Below are 17,570 nucleotides of genomic sequence, written 5' to 3'. Positions count from 1 at the left end.
ACAGTATTTTCCCATGTGAAAGAAGAACAAACATCATCTGTTCATGCTGATATGCTGTCATGTCTGTTTGAGTATAACCACATACAGATCAGTCTCAACCACACCTCCGGGCTGTTGAGAAAGAGATAAGGAAGTATTTGCCTCGACAGTGGTTATGTACACTAATAATAACAATGGAAGATTTAGACATAATTATACTTTGCCAAAAGATGATTTTACATCTCATTCACCTTGTACTTGCAAATGTGAGAGAAGCTGACATGGCTAAAAAGAAGTCAGATGGGTCAGGAACACTGGAAAAAATGCCGCTTCAAAAATAGGTTAAAAAAATTAATACAAGGTGTTTTTTGCTCATAGTAAGTAAAAAAAAAAAAAAAAATCTGCCAATGGAACAAATGAAAATTCACTTGTTAAGATTTCTTGAAATAAGATGTGATATTTAAGCCTTTCAATAAATTAACTGGAAAAACTCATTTTGAGCTATATTTTACTAGTATTAGGAAGTGTTGTGTGTCATAATAAGCCTGTAATGCAAGTATGCAAGTATTATTTTCCCTCAAATGTTGCTTTTGTTTTTTTACTGCTCATGTCATCCTCTTCATTTCAAGTGTATTTAACTCATTGTAAGTTCTATAATAGTGACATAAATAAAATAAATATGAAATAAGATTAGAAAGTGATATTTAAGCATTTTAAGATAAAATGTTATGTTATGTTATGTTATGTTATGTTATGTTATGTTATGTTATGTTATGTTATGTTATGTTATGTTATGTTATGTTATGTTATGTTATGTTATGTTATGTTGCTGCTTCTTGAAAGACATTTAGCATATACATATTGTCTCTAAACAAAGAAGTGCTCATTTTAGCCATGGAGTGGTTCAGGCTGTGTCATTTTACCAATAAGTGAAATTCAAATTTATAGTATTGTTCTATTGTGACAACAGATTTATGTTCTCATCAAAAACAGGCAACATATCACATGATTTACCCGTGTTTCCTATGTAAACTTACCACAAAAAGTATGGAAATTTGTGTTTGGTAGATTATTTCTTTGTTGTAACAATGCTTCTTGGCAATGAATTTTATACCGTTGGAAAGCTTGTTTATTTCCCTTTTAAATGGTGCCACATTTGTGAGGAATTATTTTGTTGTTGCTATTGACTCTTGCTTCTGGTACCCCCACCTGTGAGTATGGGCCCTGCTACAGTGGTCAGTAGGTGTCTGCTCCAAGAATCGGCATGCCATGTTTGACTGATCTAGATAGGGCCCGTGCAATAGGGCAACTTCAAGCTGGTGCGGCATTATTTTTTCAAATTAATGTTTTAAGACACATAAAATTACTTTCCTTTGAATAATGTTTTAATTATTTTGTTTCTCCCAGTTTAAAGGCCCCTCCACTTAGCAGTGTGTGGGCCTGTATAGACTGTCTTTGATTGACATCTCCCCTAAAGTAGTAAAAAAGAGTCATTAAGTTTCATTCAGCATATTCTGCTCATTCGTCATTTATCACAGTTGGATCACTCATCCAGTATACAGCAGGTTTAAATGTTTAGCGTGTTCATAATGGAAAAGTGACAAAATTGACTTTTGATTTATTTTTGTGTGTGCTATTGATGGATAATATTCTCCCACAATGCAATGCACAAAACAAATTGTAGGAGCTACAAAAATATCCCTCTGAAGAAGAGTGTCAGATGGATATATTGGATAGTTGCTTGTAATTACTGTCAAATACTATTTATATACAGTAAATCTCATACATCAATTGGAGAAGTCTGTAGATCTATCGGATGGTTGCTTGTAATTACTTTCAGATAATGTTTATATAAGGTAATGATTATTAAAATTATGTTTTTGCAAGCATGATCCTATTTTTTGTACAGTATCAAACCAATATTTTTTTTTTTTTACCATGAATTTACTGTAAATAGATGAGATAATCACATACAATTAAAGCCTAAAGCTCTCAAGATACCATTAATGGGTGTTAAAGGAGGATAATTTGAATATAATTTTACATTTTTTTTTTTTTTGTGTTTAACATCCAGAAATTTGTGCTTTGATGGAGCGGTCTTAAGGATGAATTGGATAATTCTATGAATTTACAAAAGAATACTGTATAAAACAAGCCATTATTTAAATTAGGTAATTTTAAGGTATTTCTCATGTTTTTCATTTTTTTGTGCACATTTATACATTTATTTACCATTCTAGCAATATTTAATATTTTTTTATTTTTATTTTACAACAGTTGGACTGTGAAAATGCAGATAATGTCTACAGTAAATATCTGTATTTTAAAAAAGATTTTTGTAGAATAACTAAAGGTTTTTTTTTTACTGTTATTTGATGGTAAGTGTTTTTTTTACTTTTTTAAAACTTTTTTTTTACATGAAATTTAAAGTAAAAAAACAGCAATTTGCCTTAATTTTACATTCAGTAATAGGATGTGTATTATTTGTATTTTTACATAGAATTCAATGTAATGTAATATTCAAGACCACTAAGTAATTGAAAAATCCTGTTAAAAAACTATAATATTCTATTATATTAATTTACAGATTACAGCCTTTATTTTATGGTGAATATTTTTAATAAAAATAATTTACTGTGTTTTTATGGCATTTGCACTTAATGTAGAAAAAACAAAAAAAACCAGTAAAATAATACAGTAAATTTCTGTGAAATAACTGTTTTTTTACAGTGTGGAATCATCACTTTGTCAATAATTGTTGATTATTTAGTGATCATTTAAATGTATGTATTTTTTTTAATCTTATTCCTTTTTTAATTTTTTTGTGCATGAAAAACAAAATAGCAACAACTGAACCTTAAAAAAACAAAAAGCAAAACTTTGTCACCATTCACCACTAATTTCTTTAATGAGTGAGTGATGTTACAGAGTTGCATTAACATTCTGAAATTCAGCAAAAAGAAGAACAATTTCTTAATTAAAGAAGAGACACTTGAGTTACTTATTGGCCTACCATGTTGGAAAATAAAGAAAAAAATACCTCCCTCCTCCTTTCCTTCCTCTTCCCCAACTTCACAAGCATAAATTTAGATAAAGATAAATGAACAATCCTAATGTTAAGCTACAGGCACTTTAGCCACCCAATGTTCTACCTTAATCACTATTATTTATTAGCAGATACCCAAGTAAGTGCTTTGCATGAGCTTATGAATGTATAATGTAGCAAATATACAATATCCTCATACTTGTCCTCACAAAACAAAAGAATTAGAAGACAGTAGCAGCATGCAGCATGTTTCTCTACAACATAATCAGATTATACGGTATATTCTGTAGAAGCCATTGTGTTGACATAATGTTATATATCATGCACTACACAGACAAAGAAAAGGTTAACTTGGAAACAAAGAATATTCACACACTATTATAGTATTATCAGATGACTTCAAGATTTAAAAAGATTTAAAAGCAAATTATTCAGGCCTAAATTAAGATGCTAATGTTAAGTTTTAAAAGCAAAAAAGTCATGTTACCTAACCCAATTTTATCACCGTTCACCACTAATGTCCTCAGTGAGTGAGTGGTGTTACAGAACTACGTAGTTTGAAAAAACCCCACCTCCCTCCTCCTTTCCTTCCTCTTCCCCAACTTTACAAGCATATATGTAAAATTATATAAAGATAAATGAACAATTCTAATGTTAAGCTACAGGCACTTCATTTACCTAATGTTCTATCTTAATCACTATTATATATTAGCAGATACCTAAGTAAATGCTTTGCATGAGCTAATAATTGTGTAATGTAGCAATATCCTCATACTTGTCCTCACGTAAGTTTTACATTAATAAAATTTGAAGAATTAGAAGACAGTTAAACCACATGCATGTTTCTCTAAAACATAATCAGATTATATAGTATATTCTGTAGAAGCCATTGTGGTGACCTAATGTTATATACCATGCAGCTACTACACAGACAAAGAAAAGGTCAACTTGGAAACATAAAGAATATTCACACACCATTATAGTATTATCAGATGACTTCAAGATTAAAAAAAGGTTTAAATGCAAATATTCAAGCCTAGATGGCTTGAATAATTGCTGTAGTTAATGTTAAGTTTTAATAAGGTAACAGCAAAAAAAAGTCATGTTACTTAATAACTGCGGACCTTTCCACAGACAAAACTTTGTGACCATTCACCACTAATGTCCTCAGTTACAGAGAACAAAAAAAGAGCGATTTCTGAATTAAAGAAGAGACACTTGAGTTACTGTTGATTAGTCTTTTCAATAGCAATGCATATTTTATAAACTGATCACATTTTACATATAGAAGAAAGTAAAAAGTAGCTAGTGACTATTCAATAGATGTAACTAAATGTGGGGGAGTAAAAAGTATAATATCTCTCTCTGAAAAATAGTGGAGTAGAAGTACAAAGAAAATACAAGTACAAGTACAAAGCACTTGCCTAAATGTATTTAATTATACTCCACCACTGGTTGTTATCAGTTTAAAGACAGATCAACACTCATTTCATCACTTTGTCACTGTTCTTACTCAACTGGGCAAAAGAACACAGAGCCGGATTCGCTCATAATGTAGCAGCCTGGATAAACAGGCCCTTTGAACCGAGCGTTGAAGGTGTGGAGGTGACTCAGTGTGCTAGAGGAGACATTGTAGAAGGACAGAGTGCCAGCAGGCCAGTCCAGATACACTCCAACTCGTTTGCAGCCACTACAGGGAACAGGGTGAGACCACCACTCATCAATGTGTTCCGCAAAGAGCTCTGGTTTGATAGAATTTACACCAAAACACCATGAGTCATCATTACGTCCTAAGTAACACTGGGAATTGTGTCCTTTCCTGTCAATTTGTTTGTATATGACACCTACAGCATGGTCGTCATTATAACCACAGCTCCACTCTACCTCCCAGTAATGGCGCCCACTCAGGCCCTCTCTGCACAACACCTGACGGATACTCTCAAACCTCTCTGGGTGATCAGGATATCCCTGCTTTGTTCCAAGTGTCACCTTCATGTTGTTATCAGAAAGAATAAGGTTGTAGTTTACTGTGTTTGGGTCCAGGGAGAGATCACAGGCATCTGATGGAGAGATTAAAACACAATCTGTTATAAGTCATCGTCATCACCGTTCACTGCAGTTTAGAAAAGCATGCACTCATAATAATGATGTTAATACCTTGTCCTCCATTATGGTTATAGTATAATAGCTATTTGCAACATTAGCAATGTGTTGGCTATATATTCAAATCAATTTAATGTCACCTTGTTGAATAAAAAGCATCAGTATCTATTGAAAACATTTAAACTTCTGAGTGATTCCCAACTTTTGAACACTAGTATGTACATATAAATATGTGGTTTACTTCTGTTTTCACCACTTCATATATGGGAAAATGTATGGCTGTAGCTACAGCATAGATAATTATGAAAATATCTTAAATGGAACACAACAGTATTTTATATAAATAAATATAAAATATTTGATATCCGAAATTAAAAATAAATGCATGAAAAATGACTTACACCACATTAAAGCACTTTTGTCTGTGATAGTCGTCACATCAGGAGGGACGTCAGGCTTTGAAAAATCATCAGTGACCAGTTTGCCCTCCTTGTAATGGTAGATGGTTGCTCCTTTGTATTTCTCATTTGCTGTGGCTGTTACAAGGAAACGGACACTGCTGCTGTCCTTGAGAGGTTTGGCAAGGTCATGGAAAGCTTTGGCTTTTTCTCTCATTTTGGTCAACACTTCCTCTGCGAAATACCAGTGTTCTGCATTGGTACATTTTAATTCAAGTGAATCCAAGTAGTCAGCCATCGCATCAAAGCAGGGGTCAGTACTTTCCACAGAGGTGAAAACAAAGCACAGAGCATTCTTTACTTCTGAATCAAAAACCTCTCTATCCAACTCTGACGGATTTTTGACGATCTTTGTGTTTGTTCCCTCCATCATGTCTACACAGGATCTCATGACCGTGATTTCTCTCTCCTTGTGATCCATCCACTTGCTTAGTTTGTCCTGACTGAATGGTGACATGTCTCTTTCTTCAAAGAGTTTTCTTAATGAGCTCTCATCTTCTTTGCCTTCACGGATGGAGGGAAATGTCTTCTTCATGGCCTGTCGGAGCACAGATGTGTAATCATTACACAGTTTTTGGAATCTGCTCAGAGTTTCATGAATCTCTGGAAAATCCTCTGACACTTTGTCTTCCAAGGAATCATTGCATCTCATTTCTATCTCCCTAATACCTTCTAGAGCATCTTCAGCTTTCCTCACTAGTCCAACACTGATCCCACTCATCAGCTCAGCATCTTTGGAATCCAACTTCTTCAACGGCATCAGCCAGACCTTCAGTGGAGCAGCATGTTCTCCCTTTTCTCCCAGTAGTTTTGGAAGCTCTACATAGGTCTTCACTGCATCTTCAAATGTTGCAGGGTTGCTTTCAAGAATGAAGTCCCCGTAGAATTTGCAGGAGAATTTGTTTGTCAGGTCTTTTTCTTTATCACTGAGCTTAATGTCAACTTTCCCCCCAATATCCAATGATGGAATCTTCGTTATCACAGCTTTCATGCCGGCCTGGATGTCCTGAATGCTGCTAGCATCTAACTTCTCACTGTCAAATACAAAGAAAGCATTTGCTCCATAAAGGATGCCTGTGACTACATGTGTTGCCGAGCTCTTCGCAATAACATCTGTTTGTTGCGTGTTCTTGGTATCATGAGGAGTCAATGACAACCGTTTGAAGTTGGTGGTAGCTTTGTACTGAAGTGTCACTCTGCTCTGATTCTTGAATTTCTTCTGATCGTTCAGGTATTTGGCAGATCCTCCAACTTCAATCAATCCACTCAGGAAACTGGCCTTCAGGGAAGCATCAACGGACAGCAGATGAGACTTGGATTCTATGGAGTCAGATGTCATAATGTGAAAATCACTGCTACGCTGAGAGGTTTCAACTGTGTTCTCTTGTAGAGTTGTCGTATCCCACAAGGTGAAACCTACAGAAATTAAACATCATGTATTAAAGCATCAAAACACATTTTGTAAACATTCAGCCACATGTAGAGCTATTGTGGAACTTTCAAGAAAGAGGATTTGAAATGTTTTACACTTTTTGTTCTGATAATAAAAACCGGAAAACAAAAAAATGACCTGTTATCTGATTTTTTTCTATGTGTTTATAAAGGGAAATTAGGAATTAAAATGGGTGATTGGATTGTGTGTGGAAATTTTCTTTATCAATTTTGCATTGATTTTTTTGTTGTTACCTGGAAGTTGCACCCACAAGCTTGACAGTGACATAGCTGCACCCCGAGGATTTTCAAAGTAAACGCACTGTGTTTTACTGAGACTGAGACACCGCTGCAGTCATTTAAGTGAGTCAAACTTTTATGTGTTTGTGAGCTTGTTGTGTGCATGACTTTGTCGAGTTTTTCCTGTGAATTCATCATACTAAAATATTTCACTTTGAAAATCATCTATCTGGTTTGAATTCTCCTGAAATTTTCAACTTTCAAAAACTCAATTTTTGAGCACACTTGTTAGGGTTCACAATTTCAAAAAATATACTGAAATTTCAACAACCTCAATTCAAATCTAAAAAGTTAAGATCAAGCTTTTGTTTTCTCTTCATGCTGATAAGGTGTGAAATATGTAGCAAGATACTTGACATTTAAAGACTGTGGAGGCTGATGTCCAAAAATACAAGAGCACAAGTGTAACAAATAGATTAATCAGTTTGTCTGTCTGCTCGAATGTGAACTTCAAATGTTAGCATGCCTGAGTCCTGAGCTTCATCAGAGCTGTTGGGACATTTATGTTACTGTGGCTCCAAACTGTTACCTTTGGAGAGTAAAAACATCTATTTTTTCTGTCGTGTCCAATCATTTGAAAAAGGAAAGGAATTTACTGTGCCTTGAATTTTGGGGGAGATGGGAATCCATTCCTTTTCTACTGGGCAGCACTGAAATCAAACCTTTAGTCTGGTTAACCCTCCTGTTGTCATTGTGTCAATTTTGACTTGGGAGGACAACAGGTGTCATTATATGCTGTCATCAAAAAAATTTAAATGGTTTTAAAACAGTATCCTGACTAAACTTTTACATATACCAGTCTGCCATAATCCATCAACATATTTTCCTCTGATCTCAACTATAGTTAAAATAATTCATAATTTCTTAATCAGGATACTGTTTTGAAACCATTTCAATTTTTTTGATGACAACACATAATCAAAATTGACCCGAGGACAACAGGAGGCTTAATAAATTTAGCTTTTCTGTCCCGTAAGATCATTTGAAATTCTTGTCAGCAAATCTCAGACAGGCAGAGTAAGTAATTCTATTATTCCAATGTTTTCTACATCAAGTTTTACCTGGGATTAGTGTATCCTGCCGAGCATCATAGAGCATCCCTATGGTGAAGGGTCGACCCAGTGCAGCTACTTCTATGGTATCTGAAGACATGTTTTCGAACCTGTTGGTGAACATAGATCAAAGCAAACACACACAACCTTCAATATTTGATTAAATTATCTGAAGTTAGTGTCATACAGGTAGACAACTCTCCAGCGTGACATAGACAGAGAGGGCAAAAACAAGAAAGAGACCAGCAGACAGCTTATCAGTCTTGGAAATATTTCCAAGTGAAAATATAAAGAAAGAAATATTTCCACCCTGTTTGTCCTTACCTGGTGTAGTTGTGTAGATCAGAGTCTTCTTGACTTCTAACTGGAGCTTCCAGTCTGACTGTCTGTGATACTGTGAAGTTACTTTTATCCTGTTCTCTCTCCTACTGATTCCTCCCCCTGACACGCCTCCTGATATGACTGCAATCTTATTTTAATTATGTTGCAGTTTGTCCTGTTATCTCACATACAGATCAGAAAAGTCTGAAGAAAGATATGTGCAGCTCTTCACACAAAACTGAACAAGATACTCCTTTATAAGTGATCAAATGTCTGATATCAGTCAAAAATAATCAGGAAGTTTTTAAATAAATGACATTGCAAGAATTTAGCCCAATCACAACATCATTTTTACAACTGTTGTTTATTTTCAATCGTAACAAAAGTTTCAGTGTTGTGAAAGTTTGTTTATCTTTTTAGCTTTTTCTTGGTTTATTCTTTTGCAAAATGATTATAAACTATCTTTTTGTGAACTTTAATTTCATCACTATGCTTATGTTTTTGAATTTGAAATGATCAAACCAAATACTAAAATCCATAAATATTCCATCATCTTTTGATGGCTAAATTACTATATGTTCACATGAAAATGTTCACAACCTATGCAACTTGAGTACTTCAGTAAACTCTAAGACAAATGGTTTTATACTATGTTGATCGTTACCATTATTTAACCATAGTAATATTGGTTTTCTATAACTTCTATAACTTGTCCTGTTACAAAATGAAGGAAATCAAGACTGTGGTTTCCAGGAAGGTTTTGGCTTGTGGACCTCTCTTATAAAAGAATGTTTTTCTCTCCATGTTTGTCACAGGACAAGAAGAAATACCTCAACATCATCCACAGCTACATGGAGGATCATGGCACTGTGCACAGCACAATCATCATGCACCTCCCTATCTACATGAAACCAAGGTGAGTCCACCTGGTTGTAAATTGTCTCACGCAAAAAACTCTGACCCTGCACAGAAACAGTAGTGTGTGAGTATGGTGCTTATTAGATGGCAATGAAAGCTATGAACCAATTCCAACATTTTTCTTCCTTTGACATTTTTTAAATGACCAAGAGACTGTGGCCCTTCTAACTGCAGAATATTGAGGACACGCCATATCTTTTTCACAAACCATGGCCTTTTTTATGTGACGAGGCTATGACATCTGTTCTGAACATTCCTAAACAGTAGTTAATGGATGAGACCTGCACCTTTAATAGCTTTTTTGAAATGAAGTGAACATCTATACAACCTTTTTGAGGGACTGACTTTAAGAGCAGTCGACTTAACTTTACATTGCTCCTATATGGTTCGGGCTTTAGCAGGTACAGGTAAAACTGAAAAAGACAAATATTGCATAGCATTCGCCAGGGGAACATTTTTGTGTGCAAATTTGGCAGGTTTATACAGTAGTCATGTCCTTGTTTTTAAAAATTAAAGACCTGCTGCAACAATCTCAGTTTGGGGACAATCAAAGGCATCTTATTCTCAAAGTAATGTTTCCATCCAAATTGATACACGACTTATTTTTTAAAAGACGCCCTTATGGGGCTACTGTGAGAAACTTGACAGGGATTACAAAAAAGATGAAAAATAACGAATAAACACATTATGAGCCAATCCAGGAAACTGTTGACCAACACTTCTTCAGTTAGGAGACTTCTGAATTTTTTCTTGCTACATCTTCTGCTTATCTATAACTTACACATGCCCTTGAGTCACTTTCACTATTTTGCAACATCTTGTATATCAGTTGCAATCGTTTGTCAGTAGACGCTGTACACTTAAGGCCAAATCCACAAAAGGATTGCACAGCTTTTGTGACCGCTACACCAGTGCAAAATGGACTAAACTGGACTAAATTCACAGTCCTTCAAGCACATGAAAGAATTCAGTAAGTCAAGGGAACCTTTAGGCACCCTTGAAGAAAAAAACTGTTAATAGACTAGAAACGTTCTCCAAGCACTCAGAAAAAAAAGTATATTAAAAACATTAATTTCCGATAGAATTTGTTTAAAACACTGAGCAGTTTCAACCTCACAGGTTCTTCATCAGGATGGATATATTACATCTGTTAGACTATCCGGTCTTTAAGTCTGACGTATCACCCTTTCAAGATGCTGCTTCCGGGTACAAACTGGTCTGAAGCAACAGTGTCCCTTGTTGTTCAACAAAAAAACTAATTTAAGTTCATCAATACGTTAACATTAGTTCACTAAGGTAATTTCGCAGCTTTGGTAACTTCACTCTTGCCGCTACATTACCTATTTCTTAAAGTCTGTGTTTATTTTATTAGCAACTTGTTACTGAGCAATGCTAACTAGCTTAATGTTAGGTTAATATACTTCATTTGTGTCTGTATCATTAGCTTAGATGTTACTTAGACTAAAATGCTAGCTAAGTGATAATTAACTATACAAGAGATACCAGGAGAAATTGCAGCCTGCATGTTTAACTATATTATAGTAATCTGCACCAGACTATATAACTTTACAGAACACATCAACTGTAATGTTATGACACTTCTAAATTGTTTTCTCTCCTGTGTTTATGAATCTAGAACAGGTGAATAAAAGGTTTTGCCAAGATAATCTTTCTAAGTTCCTTAATTGGTTTTTAAATCCTTGAAACAGGTGGGAGGAATAAGTTTTGCCAGGTGAAAAAAAATTTGGCATGGGAATTTTTTTTTTAATTAATAAATTCATTTTTTTTGGTCAGGATCATTGCTCTAAGTGTTTGTTGTTGTAATACTCATTTTGGACACAAGAAGCTGAAGTACACCACTACCCCATTTCTCTATATAAAGCGAGGAATCTCTGTCTGTCCATATGTATGTGGGTTTGTCCTTTGCATATCTCGAGAACCGTTCAGCCGATGTACTTCATACCTAGCAGGTGGATTGCTGGGGAAACAAGGAAGTGCAATGTCGATGTGTGAAGTTATTTGGATGAGCGGTTCTTGAGAAATATTTAAAAAATACCCCATAAATAATTTTGATAACATTGATTTGCTTCTTCTTCTGCCCATGGAGTATACTAACGTAAATACAAACAACGCCAATCTGCCTTTCCAACCCATATTGTTGTTGGAGGTGGGATTTACATCCATAGTGTTAATGACATGAGAATGTTTAAGAGACTTAAGCTCTGTGTAATGTCACTGTGACTTCAATGTACATACATAAAAATATCTCATAAACAATGTTGTCTCTGCTTCCTCTTCTGTATGTGGATTCAAGAAGCAGAAATACAGACAGTGCCACTCTGCCATTGCAACCCACATTGTGGTCAAAGGTGAGATTACACCCGTAGTGATGAGAACTACCATAGAGCATGAATTGAAAAAGTTTAGAGAGTTAAGCTCTATTCCTGTTCCTCACATGTAGGAATTTTGTATGCATGTTCAAGACATAGTGCAGGATGTCTCAGGCATGTTTTAAATGGGCACTACAGTTCATCCAGTCAACTTCTGCTCAACTCAAAATTGTAGTCTCCAGATATTCTGCATCTGAGGTATTTAGGGAACATTGATAAATTGTAGCGTCTACTGATAGTCTGCATGAGAGGCGTTTAGGGGATGGGCACAACTCTCTCTAGGTATTGAGAAATCGGCCCATTCCGAACAGGCACGTTTTGAACGGGCACTGTACTAGTGTTCTAAATAGGACTAAAAGCATTCATGTTTGTTTTAATTTCTCTATGCATTCTAAACACAAGGTACATATAATGCATGTTAGTTATGCAAAATTAGTTAGTTATATAAAATTACTCTCCGGACCCCACTTTGAGAACCAATGATTTAGTCCAATCTAAATCAGTTCATTTTTGTTTCTGTAATATTCCAGAGGGAAGTCAAACATTTGACTTGTGGGTCTAACAATTCATAACATAACATAACATAACATAATGTAACATAACATAACATCTAAGTTCAAGACATATTTTATCTTAAAATGCTTAAATATCACTTTCTAATCTTATTTCAAGGTAGGTGATGGTCTTAAATCTAGAATAGTGTCACTATTATAGAACTTACAATAAGTTGAATACACTTGAAATGAAGAGGATGACATGAGCAGTAAAAAAAACCAAAAGCAACATGTGAGGGAAACACAACACTTCCTAATACTAGTAAAATATAACTCAAAATGAGTTTTTCCAGTTAATTTCTCGAAAAGCTTAAATATCACATCTTCTTTCAAGAAATCTTAACAAGCAAATTTTCACTTGTTCCATTGGCAGATTTTTTTTTACTTAATACACACGAAAAACAAATTGTATTTTTTTAACCTATTCTTGAAGTGGCATTTTTTCCAGTGCTCTGACTTCTTTTTAGCTATGCTAGCATGTTCTCAAATTTGCAAGTACGAGGTGAATGAGATGTGAAATCAGCTTTTGACAAAGTATAATTAAGTCTGAATTTTCCATCATTATTATTAGTGTACATAACCACTGTTGGGGCAAATACTTCTTCATCTCTTTCTCAACTGCCCGGAGGTGTGGTTGAGACTGATCTGTATGTGGTTATACTCAAACAGACATGACAGCATATCAGCATGAACAGATGATGTTTGTTCCTCTTTCACATGGGAACATACTGTTCAGACACACAAGCATAGAAAAGTTAGAGTCATTTTGCTTTGGCACAAATGATGTGTGGTTGAGTCCAATTTCATAAATTAAAGTTTCAAACAAACAATAATTTATTAACCTAAGTCTCCTCCTTTTACCCATTCACTACAAAGGGCTTTGGTGTGGAAAAGCAAACCCTGGACCCTGGATTCTTTCATGTTTTGAAGAACTGTTATATATTATTATTATTATTATTATTATTATTATTATTATTATTATTATTATTATTATTATTATCATTATTATTATTATTGTTGTTGTTGTTGTTGTTGTTATTATTATTATTATTATTATTATTATTATTATTATTATTATTATTATTATTATTAATTTAGTCCGGAAGATTAAAAGTATGCAAGGTGTACTGATGAGTCTTCATCCCAGTGTTCAGTCGTCTTCATTTGCAATGATAGTCCCAAAGACAGTTCTTTTCCTCCGAAAAGTAAAGACAAACAAAAAAAACTTACTGTGATTTTTACAGTAATTAACTGGCAGCAATTGACAAGTAACTTACTGTAATTCATTTTACAGTAAGTTACTTGTCAATTGCTGCCAGTTAATTACTGTTATTTATTTCACAGTAAGTTACTTGTCAATTGCTGCCAGTTATTTATTGTAAGTTATTTTACAGTAAGTCACTTGTCAGTTGCTGCCAGTTATTTACTGTAATTTATTTCACAGTAAGTTACTTGTCAATTGCTGCCAGTTAATTACTGTAAATAAAAACACAGTACACTTACTGTAATTTATTTTACAGTAAGTTTATAACACAGTAAACTTACTGTAAAATAAATTACAGTAAGTGTGCTGTGTTTTATTTACAGTAGCAATTGTAAAATGAAACAGTAATTTAATGGTACTGTATCTACTTTTACAGTAGCTGTGCGTAACTGTAAAATAAAATACAGTAATTTTATGCTACTGTATAATGGATTACAGCACCAGACATTTTTCAGTAAATTAGATTACAGTTATTCATATAATGCTATAAACTTTCAAACCACATTTAAATTTCAATAAATGAGTACAGAACCAACTCTTTAAATGACAATTATTTATTAACTGTTGAACAGCAACTACTACATTTTACTTATTAATTTTTTTCACTGTAGAAAGGTACTTGTGCACCATGTTTACAGAAATCTAATGGCAGAAATACCCACACTGAATAGTACACTGCTGCAATTATATCTGTGATGCACAGTGCAAAAGGTTTTTCCTCAAACAGGACAACAAAACAAAAGGACAAAACAAAAGAAGTTGTTTACCCTTAATGACATAAACTATAGTAAAAGAGCCTGTTGCCTGCAGTTCTACGTCTACCAGCTCACTTCAGCTGTTTCCTCTTTTACCAATTCTCCTTTGCAATATATAAAACTGATCTGCTGACCAAACAGCACAAAACATTTTACATAGACCAATGTCCACTGACCAATACTGCAGTCTGTTTTACATTTCCTGTACATGCTTCATAATAAAAGCCACACAGTGGTACACTAGTGAGAAGCTTTTAATGTGAAGTAGCAACAGCACAAAATATTCGGACTGCATGGGCATCAACTTAACACAGTAAATAAGAATATAGTAAACAAGAATGAAGTAAGTAAATGCTTTCTTTTCAGTGTTTGCCATAAAAGAAGTAGGGACCATATGCAACTTTCTGTCCTCTAAATATCATCCTATAACAAAGTTTTCAAATGTATATATTACAAACATTAGCAAATATTACAATGACAACGTTAAAAATACAATATGTAAAAAGCTTGTTTAAATCTGTAACCACAGTTAAACAAATCCTCATGAAAAAAAATACTGATGTCATTTAATAAGCCCACCACAAGTTAAAAAAAACTTGATGTATATATAATATAGACACTGATACTAGACACTGTTATTTCCTTGAAACAAAACACTCTTAGGTAATCTAAACATGTATATTCAATTGTGGGAGATGTCACTAGGCACTCAGGTGTCCATAGAGTCTTTAAAATGGTATTTGTGGATGCGCACTTGTCTGTAAAGAGTCCAACAGCCCACCTCAGTCCACTTTGCATCACAAGTCCACTGGCCCAAAAGACTTTGGATGCAGGTCAGGAGCGGGTGATTTCACTTTGATCCTCCACTGCTGCTTCGTGTTCTTCAGCAAATTGGATGAAAGCTACTGTAGATGACAAAAACAAAAATGTTTTACCATTACTGTCAGTGTAATAACCAAGCTATGATAAAAACACATGTTTTTAAGACTCTCAAAGTAAGCTTTTGTAGACTAGCCTACACCTAAGATTTTAATTACCTACTGTAACAAAAATTTAAATACATCTTAACAGCAATCTTAACAATCACAGGGAAAATGCAAGTACAATGAATCTAAAAGAAATAGGATGTGATGTAAAAATGTTGATGAGCAATACCATTTGAACAGACTCCAGCGATGTCATTGTTTCCTCTTGATATTCAACTCTGAACGTATAGCAAGATGTGAAGAGGACAGCCAGGGTGGTGGTGAAGTCAGGTCTCCATCAGCAGCATCTATTTGGTCTTACACAGGATCTCAGATTCAGGTTCTCCTGATGAGTAGTAATCAAACACTGAATGAACAACAATTCTATAACTTTAAAGCACTGTTTTCTCTGTGAAAACTAAGAAACTTACACAACAGAGACAATATCGTTTTTGAGTTAGTACATGAGAACAGATCTAAGCAAATGACTACTGAGACTGCTGCCAAAATAAATAAAAATATAAATATAAAATATCTAAAAACAGTCACATAGTATAACAAGCACAACTGCCACAAGAGCTGACTAATTTGGCTTTGTCAATGGATTTTAAATCTTACCTTGCACAGTGAGACCTAGGATGATGGAGAGACTGGACTCTGGCATTAGCAGGAGTGGTCATCAGCTGTGAGGAGTAGAAATAAGATGAAGAAAGGCATCAGGATTTAGAGCTGTGCATGACTTTGTAAAACATTATATTTACTGCACACACAAATATATATATATATATATATATATATATATATATATATATATATATATATATATATATATATATATATATATATATATACATATATATATGTACACACCAGTGGCAGCTGGTGGCTCAAAAAATTGGGGAGGACAGGAGGAAAACCAACATGGAATCTTACAACAAACCGCATCAAACTATATCATTGTCCCACCTGATGAAATCGGAGGGGTGGGGGGCAATTTTATATGCCAATAAAACAATTTGCTTGAGTGGTGAAAAGGCTGCTTCTTTGCTACAAGAAAGACTGAACACTAAAAACATTCACAGATCTAAAAGTGTTGGTTCACATCAGAAAGTATTAATGCATGTATCAAATACATGACTCACACACTCTTATCTATGTGTAGGACATACAAAATATAATCTCCAAAGCTGACATGTTTACACTAGGGGTGTTAACATGAACACAAAACTCACGGTATGGATCTTATCACGGATTTGAGTCACGGATCAGATCATTATTAGGATCAGCGAAAAAAAGGGGGAGACAAATAATCAGCACAGTGAACATGTGCAGACACAAACTCCATCAGAACTTGCTACAGCTATTAAAGCCGACTGACAGCTGATCTAGCTGTGATGGAGCCTTCCTGGGTTGTAACATAATTTTGTTTTTGCTTTGTAGACGCAGTTTAGTTGGCTTTTTGATGGTAGTGCTTATTGCAGAGTTTGCTGTAATTTGGTATTTGTGAGCCAGAAGTTGTTGTTTTTTTCTATGGTTTGTGCTTTATTAAATTACTCAAATTTCCCCGAACTGGAAACTTTGGGATCTGTACTAGAATTAAAGATACAGTTCTGAGGGATTAAATCTTGGCTACACAGCATGGGTTTGAGCCACTGAGGGGTCAGTGGGGTTGAAGTGGTTAAAATGCAGTGGCTGGTATTTTGAAAGAAAAGTTTCATTTTTTGTGGTTAATATTGCAACATAGATGTTGTGGAAATTTCACAACCCTGACTCAGAAAGAGTGATGTGTAACTTTAGTTTTTTCTGTTGTTGCCACTTGTTCTATGAGGGATTATTGGGTAGTCTAATCAATAACAATGCATATTTTAGAAACTGATCATATGTTTTACATATAGAATATCAAAAAACTATACTACTGCAATTATAATATAATATTGTGGAAAAAAAACTGTAAACTGGATAATATCTTCCTCTGAAAGGTAGTGGAGTAGAAGTACAAAGTACAAAAACAGTACAAGCAGTGCTAATTTGTAT

General features: G+C 34.4%; 1 protein-coding gene across 1 annotated transcript; it reads right to left on the bottom strand.

Moving 5' to 3' along the window:
- Positions 1 to 2,862: 2,862 nt before the first annotated feature.
- On the bottom strand, positions 2,863 to 8,950 carry LOC137172189 (stonustoxin subunit beta-like). Its single transcript, XM_067576484.1, has 4 exons — positions 8,694 to 8,950; positions 8,379 to 8,479; positions 5,530 to 7,002; positions 2,863 to 5,085 (listed from the first exon to the last, which is right to left on the bottom strand). The coding sequence occupies exons 2-4, from the start codon at positions 8,467 to 8,469 to the stop codon at positions 4,535 to 4,537; spliced, it is 2,115 nt and encodes a 704-aa protein (XP_067432585.1). The 5' UTR covers positions 8,470 to 8,479; positions 8,694 to 8,950; the 3' UTR covers positions 2,863 to 4,534.
- Positions 8,951 to 17,570: the final 8,620 nt, after the last annotated feature.

The sequence above is a fragment of the Thunnus thynnus genome, chromosome 20 (genome assembly GCF_963924715.1).
Source record: "Thunnus thynnus chromosome 20, fThuThy2.1, whole genome shotgun sequence".
NCBI classification, from domain to species: Eukaryota; Metazoa; Chordata; class Actinopteri; order Scombriformes; family Scombridae; genus Thunnus; species Thunnus thynnus.
This window is presented reverse-complemented; position numbering and strand designations above follow the sequence as displayed.